This window comes from Chiloscyllium plagiosum, chromosome 42 (genome assembly GCF_004010195.1).
Source record: "Chiloscyllium plagiosum isolate BGI_BamShark_2017 chromosome 42, ASM401019v2, whole genome shotgun sequence".
In the NCBI taxonomy this organism is placed as follows: Eukaryota; Metazoa; Chordata; class Chondrichthyes; order Orectolobiformes; family Hemiscylliidae; genus Chiloscyllium; species Chiloscyllium plagiosum.
Genome location: NC_057751.1, coordinates 8,186,774 through 8,202,158, shown reverse-complemented (window position 1 = coordinate 8,202,158; position 15,385 = coordinate 8,186,774). Strand labels below are relative to the sequence as shown.

The 15,385-nt window shown below is 45.4% G+C and overlaps 1 protein-coding gene across 1 annotated transcript in view; it reads right to left on the bottom strand.

Moving 5' to 3' along the window:
- LOC122542971 (leucine-rich repeat transmembrane neuronal protein 4-like) overlaps positions 1 to 15,367 on the bottom strand; it is a gene marked incomplete at its 5' end in the record, with an annotated part of 185,038 nt that extends 169,671 nt beyond the window's left edge. The window contains one exon of the mRNA XM_043681114.1: positions 13,817 to 15,367. Coding sequence (XP_043537049.1) covers positions 13,817 to 15,367 — 1,551 coding nt within the window. The remainder of the gene's footprint in view (positions 1 to 13,816) is intronic.
- Positions 15,368 to 15,385: the final 18 nt, after the last annotated feature.

Sequence of the window (15,385 nt, the reverse complement as noted above, 5' to 3'; positions counted from 1 at the left end):
AGAACCTCTTTCAAGTCACATTCCCAAGATAATTTAAGGATTTGTAAAAAGAAGTGTCATCTCAGCTCAGATAGTGCATTAAAGGTGTGAGGGGGTTTGCCTGTTTTCCGACCTTGAGTCAGACCGATACTCCTGTAACTCAGCCAAAGTTGTCTATCCCATACGCTGCTGGCAAGGATGCCCCGAGGCATGGTACATGGGTGAGACCAAGCAGACACTAAGACAACAGATGAATGGACACTGCGCAACAATTGGCAAGCAGGAAGGTTCCCTCCCAGTTGGAGAACACTTCAGGGGTCAAGGACTTTCAGCCTCGGATCTTCAGTTGACCGTCCTCCAAGGTGGTCGGGATGCGCAACAATGCAGAGTCACCGAGCAGAGACTGATAGCCAAGTTCAGTACCTATGAGGATGGCCTCAACTGGGATCTTGGCTTCGTGTCACACGACCGGTGACCCCACTACACTGTACACACACATGCACACACACTCTTACACATGATCACACTCACGCAGACCCTCTGTCATACGCACAATCTCTCAGACACACACACTCACAATCACGTGCACATCCTCTCACATGCATATACTCCATCACACTTGCGTATACACACACACTCACCCCCACACGCATGCACACACATGTAAGTCTACGGGGTGAATTTGCATTGGCAGACTTGTATTTGCAGATACATTCTACTTTGTTCGAAAAGCACACAATCTGTAGGCAATCAGTCCATGTGACATTTTATAAATTTCTACTTTGGGAATAGAACTGGTCTGACTCAAGATTGGAATACAGACAGACTCTAACCTCACACCTTTAGTGCATTGTCTGAGCTGAGATATCACCTTTTTTTTAATGAAACTTTAAGTTATTTCAGGAATGTGATTTGAAAGAAGTTCTGGGACTTAGATATTAATGAATTGAAACCTGTAACCTATTCTAAGTGATTAAAGACTTAACAGCAATCAAGGTTTGTTCAACACATCGCATCAGTTGTCTGACACTTTGATCTTTTGCTATAAATTCTGTGTCCTATGATCCTGCCCCACTAGTTACCTGACGAAGGAGCAGCACTGCAAAAGCTTGTACTTCCAAATAAACCTGTTGGACTGTAACTTGGTGTGTGATTTTTAACTTTGTCCACGACAGTCCAACACTGGCACCTCCACATCAGAGGTAAAGTTATGCAGTGTTATAATGTATGTTGAGTACACATGATTGAGGAGTGATTGATCAAGGTGTTTATAATATTTGATGCTTTTGAAAGCTAAATACGGAGGCCATTTCCCAGAAAATATACAATTAGAGCTCAGGTCACTTGGCATGTTACTCAGGAAACACTTGGTCCAAGGAAATGCTGTAGGAGGATGTCAACAATGGAGGAATCCCTGGAAGTGTGCAATGTAAAGATTCATGGTTGGCTAATGAAAAGCAAATTACTGTGTATGCTGGAGGTCAAAGACTCATAGAGTTAGACAGCACGAAAACAGACCTTTTGGTTCAACTCGTCCAGGCCGACTAGATATCCTAAATTAACCTAGTTTCATTTGCCAGCATTTAGCCCATGCCCCTCTCAACCCTTCCTGTTCACATACTCATCCAGATATCTTTTAAATGTTGTACCACCTCCAGCACATTCTCTGCTAGCTCATTCCATACATGCATAAAAAAGTTGCCCCTCAGGTCCCTTTTAAATCTTTGCCCTCTTACCTCAAAACATTTCATTTTGCTCTCTGCCACTCTTAGAATCTGGGATTAAAAAAATACATGCTGGGGAAACTCAGCAGGTTTGGCATCATCTGTGCAGGAAGAAACAGTGCTCATGTTGAGTGCAACATGACTCTTCGGAATAAGTTCATCTACCAATTGATTGCACTTGAGGTACAAATCAGTCAAAATTGAATTGAATCAAAGAGGTTCAAGAGGCTGAATCCCCAAATGCTGTCACAGGACAACAGATCAGCAACTTGCCACCACCTTCTTCAGTTCATTGATGTTTGCATCACATAAAGACAGGTGGTTAAAAAGGCATTCAGCATGTTTGCCTTCATTGCACACACCGTTGAATATATGAGTTGGGATGTTATGTTGAGGTTGTACTGGACCTTGGTGAGGCCTTTTCTGGACTACTATGTCCACTTTTTGTCATCCTGTTAGAGGAAGCAAATTATCAAGTGAAGAGAGTTCAAAAAGGTTGATAAATTCTTGACGTCACAAGGAATTAAGGGCTCTGGGGAGAATGTGGGTAAGTGGAGTTGAAATGCCCATCAGCCATGATTGAATGGCGGAGTGGACTCGATGGGCCGAATGGCCTTACTTCCACTCCTATGTCTTATGGTCTTAAAAAGGATTTGCCAGGATGTTGCTGGGAATGGAGGGTTTGAGTTATAAGAAGAGGCTGGATAGGCTAGGTGAGGGGGCATATTTTTAAGGTGAGAGGAGAAAGATTTTAAAAAGACATGAAGGGTAATTGTTTTTTTCACAGAGAGCGGTTTGTGTGTGGAATGAACTGCCAGAGGAAGTAGTGGATGTGGGTACAGTCACAACATTTAAAAGACATTTGGATGAGTACATGAATAAGAAGTGTTTGGGCCAAGCACAGGCAGGTGGGACTAGTTTAGTTTGGGATTGTAGTCAGCATGGACTGGTTGGACTGAAGGGTCCGTTTCCATGCTGTCATACAACAGCTAGAGATGGGTAATAAACTATTAGCCAACAATGCCCACATCTCATGCGAGAATGTTTAAAAAAAAGAATATGTAGATGCCATGTGTGAAAATTATCCTGAGGGTCAGGCTTAATTGGTAAGTTGCCGTTAATTCACAATGGCAATGGGGAAAAAGAGTAGATGTGGCAAGTGACAGAACCATCACCTTCATCAGTATCCTGGCTGTTTGACAGCCCAACCTGCTCTCTCCAGGTAGAAGTGGCAGGCTGGATGGGAAATATCTACTGCTGCAGAGTTCAATTTGCACCTGCTGCCCTGATTTAAAATCCGAGTGAGGAAACTGCATTTGGTTCATCAATGCCATGAGTGAATAAGACTCACGGGGCTGGTCGAGCTGTTGTCAGTGCCATCAACAACAAGTTCCTTTCCTGTTTCAAAAGTGGTTGCTGACTGATATTTGCTATTCCGAAGCTTGAAAATGATAGGAGATCATAATCTGCTTGTTTTTTACTCTCGTTCTGTCATTTTGTGTTGATAGTGTGCTCGGTGTTTACTGCGGAGGGAAATGCAGGGCCAGCTCCTGATCTGATCACACAGAATAGCTGCTGCACAGGATGATTCAGTATCAGAGATAAACAGTTTCATTTCACAACACGTTCCAGTGCAGATTATGAACAAACAGCAGTCTCTGTATATATGGGAGAATAATTCCACTTTTTTAAATGGAATAACTGTCCCTGAAATCCGAGAAATAAAAACAGCCCCCTTGCATGTTGTAAAGAACAAGTCTCTATCTATACTATGAAGAACAATAACCCCTGTGTGTATTATATAGAATAACAGCCCTAGTGTACATTGTATAGAATCAGAGCCCCTGTGTCTATTGTGAAGAATAACAGCTCCTGTTTATATTGGGCAGAATAGCAGTCCTTGGGTATATGATAGCGGGAAGCAGAATTTATGCATCAGAAATGAGAAGAGCATTCTCTGTTGTTAATGAGTAAAGACATTGAACAATCAGCTCTATATGTTTAAACACCCATTTAATATATAGAAATGGAAATAAAATCCCATTGGATAAGTGACATGAAAAATTAAGTTATTTGTCAGAATACATTTATACAAGATTGTCCATGGGTCCTTCTGAATGTACCATGTCACTTTGCTTCCATTAACTGAGAGGAGATGGATTGCCTGACTAAAATAGATTTAGTTGATTACATTTATGGGGAAATAGTAATGGGAAGTGAAAACAGTCTATCTCACAAGCATACCAAATGAGACCTGGTCAATCATTTACTTTTGCAGATGAAAATTATGTGCTGAGCCAAAGCTCTGATTTCAGTTCTACTTTGTACATTATTCAACAACCTCAGATTTTCTCTGCCTTTATCTCCCTCTTGTCAGGCAGTGATTGGCTCACTGCGATACAGAGCTGTTGCATTTTGTGCTTCATCTTACCGTGTGTGGGTCTCAACGGATTGATCGCTACTCTTCAAAACAGTTTCATTACTTCTAAAGTGCTTTGTTTGTTCATCCTGAGAATGTGAAATGCTTTGTATAAATGCATGCCTTCCTTTATCTGTGTCAACATGCACACATGACCACAGTGTTTGTTGAACAGTTATTGGGGACCAAGGCTATATTTGGTTTCCCAATCACCACCAGTTGAGGACGGCAGTCCAATTTCATGGACACCTCTCGCTTTAACTGGACTGAGTGATTCAGCTCATGAGGGTTAGGAGGCTAACCGATCATAAAGACGTTGGAAATACGATCTGTGAAAGGCAATTTGGCTGTTTGAGCCTGCTCCGCCATTCAGTATAATCATGGCTGATCTTCCAACTCAGTGCCTTTGTTTCTACTTTCAACCCAACTCCTTTGAACCCTTGGGCCCCAAGAACTATATCGAACTCCTTCATGAGAACTGAGATTTCCCCATCTGCCATGGTCTGATTTGGTAACACATCAACCCCTTCTTCCCAAACGTTTGCCCAGCCCTGGTTTACTCGTCTAGTGATGTTCCCACTACACTGCTGTTTCCCTCATCAGCAGCACCTGATTTGGGTGAATACCCAGGGATACTTCCACTAGTTTTTAAGAAGTGCATCTCTCCAAGGTGATCAGGAAGATCACTGAGCGGAATCTTGTTCAGGCACCTGGGGTCTTGTCAGGAGATCAGGTGAGAGATCTGCACCTGCATGTCCTTCAGGTAAGGTAAAGTTAAAGTAATCAATCAGAAAAGTTTATCAAACGTATCTATATACAAGGCAGACTAAGAAAGGACATTCCTACAGATTCCATGTCTTTGCTCTGACACAGCCCCCAATGTACATTCCCAACAGGTAATCTGAGAGGCAAGGTACAATTAACCCCTTTACTTCACATTTTCCAGAGAACTCTCACTGAACTCTACATCAGTCAGGCACTGGTGAGATGACTGATTGGTCTTTCTCTGGAACCAATACCAGAGGAGGCGGATATCCTACCCAGCTTGAACGGCCAACCCGGTAGAGGTCATGAGCTGTTACACTCAATAATGTCACTGAGTAGGTCCTTATCTGCTGCCTCAAGAGCAACATCAGAACATCAGGTGTCCAGAAGACCCCCAGGACTAGTGGAGAAAACCGATTCATGGTCACGGGTTTCTGGGGTTGAGGGTGGCTCCCAACAGACATCCTCAGACGTGATATTGAGTCAGTCAGTCAAGCACTGATGGACTTTGATTGAGGAAACCCCACCCCTGAGGGTGGCCAGCTGACCATACAGGTTGACCCCATTTAGACACTGGTGACAGCTGGGCTAGTGCCAGTAGCACTGTGATCAGGCCCCGAAGTGGTCATTCATTGACCATTTGAACATCAGCTGACAGGGGGGAGGTTAACCTTGGGCCTTCTCTCCCAGGACATAATTCTAGTGGAGGTGTACACCATCGCCCCTCCTTATTCAGTGGCCCCCTGACCTCCAAGCTCACCCCCTCCAGGAATCAAGGATTTCGCCAATCCTAGTTTTGACTCTGGCTGTAACAGGTGAACATGGAGGCACCAAATTAGCAGTTCAGTCTTCCTCAATGGATAAATGCACCGTCATTGAGGTGTGTGGGGAGGGGAAGGAGAAGGATCTTACAATCTCCAACCTTGCTCAAGGCACATTTCAGTAGTGGTTGTCCTCAGCTTCAAGCTTGTAGTCCAAGTCCCATCACCTGCCAACACCTGCATCACACATTAATCTTCAAGTATAAATCATTGTGTGACGGTACAAAGTTTAAACATTGCTCAAAGCAGACATGACGGCGTGGCCTTTCCTCTTGTATTCAGCAAGATTGAAGCATAAGATAACTCCCAGATCTGATTAAGAGTCATCAGAACATGAGCTTGCTCTCTCTCCAGCTCTGAATTCTAGTATTTTTTCTTTTCTTTGCAATAAAACGTGCTGCCTGTCTTGGTTGGTTTTCTTGTGATTCAGTCCTGATGAGTGCACGCGGAAGAGCTTTGTCTTTGTGTCTCCTGTTATTCAAACTCAAAAAACCCTGAGTTTTGCTTCCTGGGGCAATCTTCTTGATTCTTTTAGTCTTTCACTAATCGTAACAATTAGGGTTCCGGAAGCCAAGATTGCTGCCTTTTCCATGACAATGACCTACTTCCTGTGGAGCTGTCACCAACCAACAAGACTCCCTAATTGCAGGAAACGGTCAAGAAGCCAGTCTATCCTGGCTCCCCACAAACTTAACTTGCCCGCCTCCACTTCCCGGAGGCCAGTGAAATTCTGTCAGTGCAATCTATCAAGGGCATTCTCTGGAGCAAGTGTGCAAATGGATTGTGCATCGCCCTGTCTTTTGACCTCTGGGCTCGGCGATCAAATCCAGAGGCGAGTTAAGAGGTGAGCCCTGCAAAAAAACCCTCACTGAGATGAATTTGTTCAGCCCAGTTTCAGAACAGTGCCAGTCTCCATTATGGAGCTACCTCGAATTAATCTCGTCCTTGCCTCCTTCAATCCACAATCTTGCAAAATCCAGATTTGGTGTCACTTCTCTGTGATGTAAATTGGTTGGAGCTCCTCAATCTTTACAGTCTTGGCATCTTTGATTTCAGTGATGTTTTGGATATGTCACTGGACTAGCCCTGCAATTGTCCAGGCTGATGTTTTGGGGGTCTGCATTGAGATCTCACCATGGAAGTTTTTGGAATTTCCTATTCAATTCTTAAAACCTGAAATTAAAAGCTAGTTTCAGATTTGGGTGGCATGGCGGCTCAGTGATTAGTACTACAGCCTCACATTGTCAAGGACTGGGGTTCGATTCCTACCTTGGGCGACGATCTGTGTGGAGTTTGCGCATTCTCCCTGTGTCTGTGTGGGTTTCATCTGGATGCTCTGGATTCATTCCACAATTGGATGTTAGGTGAATTGACCGTGGCCAATTGCCCATAGTGTCCAGGGATGTGCAAGCTTGGTGGCTGAGCCATGGGAAATGCAGGGTTATTAGGTAGAGCGGTGGATCTGGGTGGGATGCCCTTTGGAGGGTCGGTGTAGACTCAATGGGCAGAATGGCCTGCTTACACACTATAGGGATCCTGTGAAATTTTATAGTGACCATGAAACTACCATCAACAGTCACTCGGTCTCATCTGTGCTAGTTTAGGGCAAGAAATCTGCCGTCCACACCTGATCTGGTCTACATGTGACTCCAGACACACAGCAATGTGATTAACTCTTAACAGCTCTGGTTTCTCCTCAGGTTTAGGGATTTGAAACTTTAACTGCTGTCAACATCTCATGAAGGTTTAAGGGAACAGAAATGTTTCTTAGCTGAGAAGTGAACACCTTATTCTGAGTCACAAAGTGGGAAATAGATGGTGCTTTCTCCCCTCCCAAAATAAAAAGAACCGTGGATTCTGGAAATCAGAAACAAACTTAAAAATTGCTGGAAGAAACAGAGATGCTGCCAGACCTGCTGAGATTTTTCAGCAATTTCTGCTTTTGTTGCTGCTTTTCCCAGCCTGGAATAAAAATAAAACCTTTCGGCAGAATAATGAAACTTGTCAATGAAATCCCAAAATGCCAATTAATTTTTTCGAACCTATTCATAAAAACTTGCAACAGGGACACTGCGGAAGAAACATGAGGAACCTAATATTTAAACTTGCCACAATCAATTTCAGAGTGGTCTTCATTCATACTTGCTTCATTTCAGGGAATCTCAGATGAATCTTCAAAGTTAAATTTCCCTCCAGTCTTCCCTTTTTTCATTCTGGAGAGATTCCATTGAAGTTATGTCCAGCCGCAGAACCCCTCCCTCAAAAATTGATCAGTCGCAAATTAGGAATTGCATCCTAAAATGCTTCGATAAACCTGTAACGATATTGGCAGTGAGTCAAAGTGCTTATTTGGGCAACCAGTCATGACGGGCTGAAGGCCCTCATTCTGCAGCACAGAAATTGAGTTATTCTGTAAAGGGCACAGGTTTTGACGGGGTTGGGGCTGGAAGTATGCTGTGGGTTTGTGGGAGCAGGTGGGGGGTGGATCTGGTGTTCGCATTGTTTCATCGAATGTATCAAAGCATCATTTCTTGGCTTGTAGGCACCCAGCACAAGACGACCCAGGAGCATGGTAAATTTGTGTGCTCTTCAACCCAGCAGGGAAATCTCTCACCACCTTGTCATGAAATCCTTGCTGAGTTGTCTGAAGGTGACAATACAATTGTGATGTGTGGCCCACCATCCCTCAGCTAATTGAGCACCGAACAATTCTTTATACCTCCTTCATAAGTAATGCTTTGCTCAATAGTGAAACCCACACCCCCGACCCCAGTACGCCTTTTCAAAGGTACTTTTCTTTCTACTTGCATGTTGCTTTCTCCTGATTGAATAATCAGGAAGCAATCTCGTGCGCGGCTCAGTGGAGAGGAACCTCAGCATGCTAACAACAGAAAGCCCATTTGCAGCAGCAAAGATATTCAGTTTGGGAAAAAAAAGCTCGCTTGTTAAAGACCATTTTATGTGGGAGCATGGACTGTGTTCAGTCACAAGAGCCTTTTGTATGAACACAAGGAATAATATGTACAAATAAAGGTTTAAAATGTAAAATTACTCCCAGCTTTGGTGGTTCTGGTGCAGCTTATCATGATGCAGCATAATATACCAAGGGAATAATATGAATTAACCAAGGAGTTCAATATTTAAACAGCATATTAAAGGGGATGCAGTTGCAATTGGGTTAAGCATCACCAAGAATCAGAATAATTCAAAGCACTGAATAAACATGACTTGTTGGAATGCCTCATTGCTGACATTTCAACTTTGATTTTCTCTTGGCAGAATTATCTCTGGCCTTTCCTCTCCTTATCTCAGCCCATTCTTTTTGAGTCTGGCTGACATATCAATCACTGGCTCCTGACCATTTCGCCCAGGTGTTCATTCTTCATGAGTGAGCTGAAACAAGTGGCATTGGTCAGTTCTTCTGCCATGGGAGGGGTTGTAGCTGTGTCTAAGTTTCAGCCAGGATCCAGAGTCATCAGCCTCTCAATAAAAGGCAGAAGCCACATGAGGATGCACCTGGGCTCATTTGACCCTGGTGAATGCAAGGCCAATTTTAACACCTGCATTCCTGTTCTGGCAAATAGCAAGTAACTCGGGCTAGTTTGTGGGAATTTCTGCTGTGTACCACACCATGCATACTGAGTGGTAGCTGTGTACACCGAGCCCTGTGCAGAGTAACCCAATTTTCCTGTACTAGACTTCCCATGGAATTACTGGATTGAAATTGCGCCTCCTTCTGGAAGCTTTGGGCAGCTGAATGGAAGATGGGCTGACTGAGTTTCCTGATGGCAAATGTCAGAAGTTCTCTGTAAATTTTCATCAACAGTGTGCTGTCCTATGGCATTGCTGAGGGATTAGCTGGTATATGGTTCTGAATTTGAGATACAGCAATGACATTGTGATAGCTCTAAAGCTATTTCTTAGGTACTCCAGGACTGATTGATTTATTTATTATCAAGTGTACTGAAGACAGTGAAAAGCTTTGTTTACGAGCAGTACAGGCGGATCACAGTATGCAAGAATGCACAGACCAAAACATTGAGACACAGGCATACAGGTACCATTGCACAGGGCTGAAAAGGGAGGGAACGTGATTAACCTGCAACACTTAGAGTCAAAAGTGGGAATAATAGTTGATTGACAGATGCTTGTAAATTATAGGCATCTTGCTGTTGAGAGTGGGAAATAACCATCTTTCTGTAAAGTTATTCACACATTTTCAGCTATAAATATATTCAATGTACTTGAATTCAAGGTTTTCACTGAGCTCAGACTGATGAAGCCAAAATAGCCAGGCATTGTTCAAATGATCAACCACATTTTCTTTATGAAGGAATGTGTGTATTAACAGAATAAATATTTGTCCAATTGATTCACTGTCATAAGCACAAAGCACGGAATATTTACCAGCCAAAAGACTGAACAAATTTGAGATTATAATTGGTTATCTCAAACTTTAGGAAGACCTCTCAAATACCCGCAAATGAGATCCACAAATCCATTATTTTATGATTGGTCAACTCAAACTACCTCCTTACCTCAGCCCTCAATCCCACCCCTTATAAAATACATGGAAATATCCTTTGAGCAGAGAATAGACTGCATGTGGTTAATAGGCAACTTATTTGTATCTGTTGGCTGACTGCATGGCATCTGAAATGGTCAAACAACCCACTCACACTCTGTAAGCAATCACAACTCGAGCAAGATGTCTACCTTTGACCCCTCTGATTCCACCTGCTTCAACAGCTTTCCTGGGTTAGGGAGTTACTCTTAATAACTGAGTTGCTCTTCACTCGAAAACTTCTGAGTCCCTGGGGGTTACTGTTGACCGGAAGCTAAACCAGACCATCCCACATCAATACTGTGGCTACAAGGAAAGTTCTGGGGTTCATAATTATGCAGTATGTGACACGTTTCCTGCCTCCCTAAAGCCTGCCAAACATCTGCCAGGCACAAGGAAGGAGAACAATGGTAATACTCACTGTGTTTTCTTGGGTGAATGCAGCTCTAATGATACTCAAAGAGTTTGACAGAACAGCCTGCTTGATTGGCACCCAACCACCATTTTGAACATATACTTCCTCTGCCTCCAATGCACAGTGGCAGCAATGTATAGCATCTAAAAGGTGCACTGCAACAACTCATCACCATCCTTTTGATGACACTTTTCAATCCCATGACATCCACCATCTTGAAGGACAAGGGCAGCAGATCCATTGCAACACCACCATCTGCAAATTCCCCTCCAAGTTGTGCACCGTCCTGACTTAGAACTACCTCACTGTTCCTCCACTGTCACTCGGTCAAAATTCAGCAACTAGCTCACTAGCGCCACAGTGAGTGTACTGAATCATATGGACTGCGGCAATTCAAGCTGACAGCTCATCATTACCTTCTCAAGGTCAATTCGGGATGGACATAGAGTGCTGCCTGAGCTAGCAATGCCTCCACATGTGAAACAAAAAGTTTTAGGAAAATTTTATTTCAGGCCGAATAAAATAGATAGATTATTGATCAGTCGGGGAATCAAGGGTCACAGAGAAAGGGCAGTAAAGTAGATGAGAAAAATGTCAAATCAGCCACAATAGTAGTAAATGTTGGAGCAGGCTTGAGGTTTTGGGTAGCCCACTCCTGTTCCTATTTCTTTTGATCTTAGAGTCTTGTGTCCTTCAAGGAAGCAAATCTGCCACACTTACTCAGTCTGGCATATGTCTGTCTCCAGAACCGCAACATTGCTGTTGGTTGTTTTTATGACCTGTAAAATGGTACCATCAGCCACTCACTGTATGGTCCTGCTTTCAAAGTGTTAACAGAAAGAATGAAATTGGATGGACCGCAAGGGCATCAGGTGTGCGGGAACACCACGCACCTGTTTTGACTTGGTACAGCGACAAGTTTTGTTTTGCGTGAGGTTCCAGGCAGATCATGACATAGATCATCGGGTGCTACAACAGGGCAAGGAATACAAAGGTACAGCTGCAAAGAAGGTGCAAGATCAACATTAGGTTTGAAATTTGAGGGGTCCATTCAGAAGTCTAATAACAGCGGGGAAGAAACTACTCTTGAACGTGTTGGTAAACCTTTGTGTCTTCTGTCTGACGGAAGAGGTTGGAAGAGATTATAACCAGGGTTTGTGGGGTCTTTGACGATGTTAGCTGCCTTTCTGAGTCAGCGAGAAGTGTAGATGGAGTCAACGGGTGGAAGCTGTGGGGATTTCTGCTAGGCCACGATTTGTTGACCACCCCTGATTTCCTTCAAAAAGGGTGGGGAGAATCGCAGAAGTGTTACAGTTCAAAAAGAGGATACTCAGCCCATTTTATGCAACACAAAAGCAACCCACATGGCTCAACCAGTCGCTGTCGGCATTTCTGCTTCATTCGGACCTTGTCTTGTGTGTTTATTCAGAAATGTTTAAAAGATTCTGAGTGTATGAGGATCAGGAGATTGTCCTATTGCGTTGGTCAATATTCCTGACACATCTGATGATTGTAGCCCCTTTTATTTGTGATGTAAATGACATATGTCTTGCTTCCGGTGAGTGACTGTAAGGAGCTGCTGCTGGGGTGCTGCAGCCCTGGTGCTCGTGATGTTGCTACATTACTGCCGGGTCACTGATAATACCAAAAGGTGAATTGATCACTAAACCCTTCCTTTGGGAGAATGCTGAACACAAGTCAAGTTGATTGCTGTTAAACCATGGAGGACACTATTTGATTACACTGGACTCAACATTCACAACTGAGATTCTGTGTGTAGGGTCATTGGACGGTCATCAGAACCGGGAGGGGGGTGTGGGGAGGGGGTTGGTGGGGATAATGTTGATCACTTGAACTAAAGGGTCTGTTTCTGTGCTGTATGACTGTCTGACTTCTTCCCCTTCCCAGCTCAGGCAGACTAACTATAGCTGTTGTGTTAACCATGCTCTCATCGATCAGGGACTTAAACTGAGGACCCTTTTGATCTATTTTAAAACCGGGTAACACAACGAAGCCTCTGGGGCAGCCATTTTCTGCTCATTTTGCCATGCATCACCTCATATATGAGTTGATAAGGGAACAACACAAATACGCAGATGCAATGTCCAATCAATGACTTCCCTCATAAATCGGTGCAACTTGTCAGTGAATTACCTGAGTACCAAGCCTGGAGCAGTTGTCAGAGCACTGCATCTGTGGGAGACTGATCTAGTTGTCGTTAGAAAAGAAACATATAAAACAACAGGACGGGCTTGGTGAATTTAGTTCACCTCAATGAAACTGAACAAATGCATTTGCTCAACTTACTGGCTTATTTTAAAATAAAATCCTTCTGATACAGAATTGGCAAGTAAATGATCTGCATGAAAAGGATAAGGCTCTTTCCTTTTGATAATTGTTGTGGAAATACCATTGGAATGGCCCACTGCTGTAGTATATAATAAATGACTAATGAGGCAGGCAGGCTACTAATTGACAGACATGTGCCTGAAGAAAACTGTGAACATATTTTCAAGCGTAGGTCGATTGGAGAGGGGATGGAGTCATGCAGGGAGTGAGTTGTAGGATTCTGTGCAGATTCTGCCTGTGTGCAAACTCGGTCAAAACTGAAGCTTTTTAATGGAAGGCTTGGGAAAGACACTAACCATGGGCTATTTCAGTTTTCCATGTTGGTGTGATATCCTCATTAGGAATGGTTGCAGTGGCCTATAGGTTGGATGTAAAGAGCTGTGGCCACTTTTTGAGAAAATGGCTGAGATGAATTTATAGTAATATCCCAAACAGTCTTTTCATTGGTTAATGCATCATTTCTGCTCTATTGCCCACCTGCAGAAAATGGTTAGCGCAGTTCTATTGAGACTATTCGTGAGAAATCACAAGTGCCGACTGTTTCTTGAATTACCTACCCTGACACTACACTGCCAACCGAATCCAGATGATACTTGCACCTTGCCATGTGCTACGTACATTTGAAAGGGCCTGATGCAGACTGGCAACCTGGTCCATTGTACTTTCAACAACAACAAGTTGGCAACAAAAGAACAGGCTCTGTACAAAATAGAGAAACAACATTGCCTTCTCCCCACCCCCAGAGATAAAAATGGTCATAGGAGCACAAATACTTCGTACCTCACATTCCCTTGAGACGGGTCTGCTGTATGTGCACGCTGCTGTTCCATTCACCAGTACGTCCACGGTTTCTGAGTTAGTTGGCTTGTAGTCCACGTAATACTCCTGAAGGGGTGAGTTAATCTGCCTCTCACATTCCCTCTTCTTCCGACGCCTCCTCATGAGCGAACGCTGCTGCAGTTGTTTCATGCTGTCCGGGTACCTCTTCCAGGAGACGTAGATGACCAGCAGGATCATGGTGACCGAGAGGAAGAGGGCCACGCTGCCCGCGATTATCTTGTGCAAGGAGATGGGCTCCAGGTCGTGCTCTGATTCCGGGAGCGATTCATTGGTGGGGAGGCCAGTGGTGGTGGCCGTGGGTGGTGGTACACTGACGGCGCTGGTTGGTGGCGGGGCTGCCGTCTTGAGCGTGGTCCGGGTGCCAGACGGACTGCGGGTGGTGGGAGGCGGGGCCCCGGAGCAGATGGCATGGCGGTCGACTGCCTCCATGACATTCTCGCCCAGCAGTGGCTTGGGCCCTGCGCAGATCATGGCGCTGTCCACTCGGTAGCCTTGGAAGTCCTTGAGCCAGTTGACCAGCGGGCAGATGTTCCTGTTGCACTCCCAGATGTTGGACGAGAGGCTGATGGTGGTGAGTGAGGCCCATGAGCTGAGGGTCTCCTGGCTGACGGTGGTCAGCTTGTTGGAATCCAGGTGCAGGCTGTGCAGGTTGGGCACGCACTGGAAGACGCCTGGCGCCACCGCCTGGATCTCGTTGCCGGACAGGTCCAGCTTCTGCAAGGAGCTCCACGTCCAGGAGATGCCCTGGCTGAAAACCCGGATCCGGTTCCACTGCAGGTAGAGGGTCCTCAGGCTGGCCAGGCGGGGGAAGTGCGCCAGGTTGACCTTGGAGAATTGGTTGTGCTCCAGGTGGAGCTCGGTGAGCTTCATGAGGCCAGCAAAGACGTTGCGTGCCAGGCTCCTCAGCCTGTTGTAGCCCAGGTCCAGGAACTCCAAGTTGCGGCAGTCCTGGAAGACCCTGACCGGGATGGCCTTGAGTGAGTTGGACCTGAGGTGGAGGCTCTGCAGCTTGCGGAGCCCCTTGAACTGGGGGGGCTGCAGGGCGTGCATCTTGTTGTAGGACAGGTCCAGGTTGCGGAGGTTGGGCACCGGGTGGAAGGTGGCGTTGGGCAGCCGGGTGATCTTGTTGGAGCTCAGGATGAGCTCCTTGAGGCGTCGGATCCCGCGGAAGGCGTCCGCGTCCACGCTGTGCACGTAGTTGTGGTCCAGGTAGAGCCAGGTGAGCTGGTTGAGGCCGGAGAACTGGTGGGCGCGCAGCGAGCGGACGCTGTTGTAGCGGAGGGACAGGCCGAGGGAGCCTGCGGAGATGTTCCGCGGGACCTGCTGCAGAGCCTGAGACTCGCAGTACACGATCTTGCCATCGCACCTGCACGTCCGGGGGCACACGCGTTCAGCACTGGACAGCGCTCCCAGCCACACCGCGGCCACACACAGCAAGGTGGCTCTCTGGCGTCTCTCCAGGTGGAAACCTGAGGGTGTGTGGGGGGAGGGGGGTGGGGAGGTGGGGAG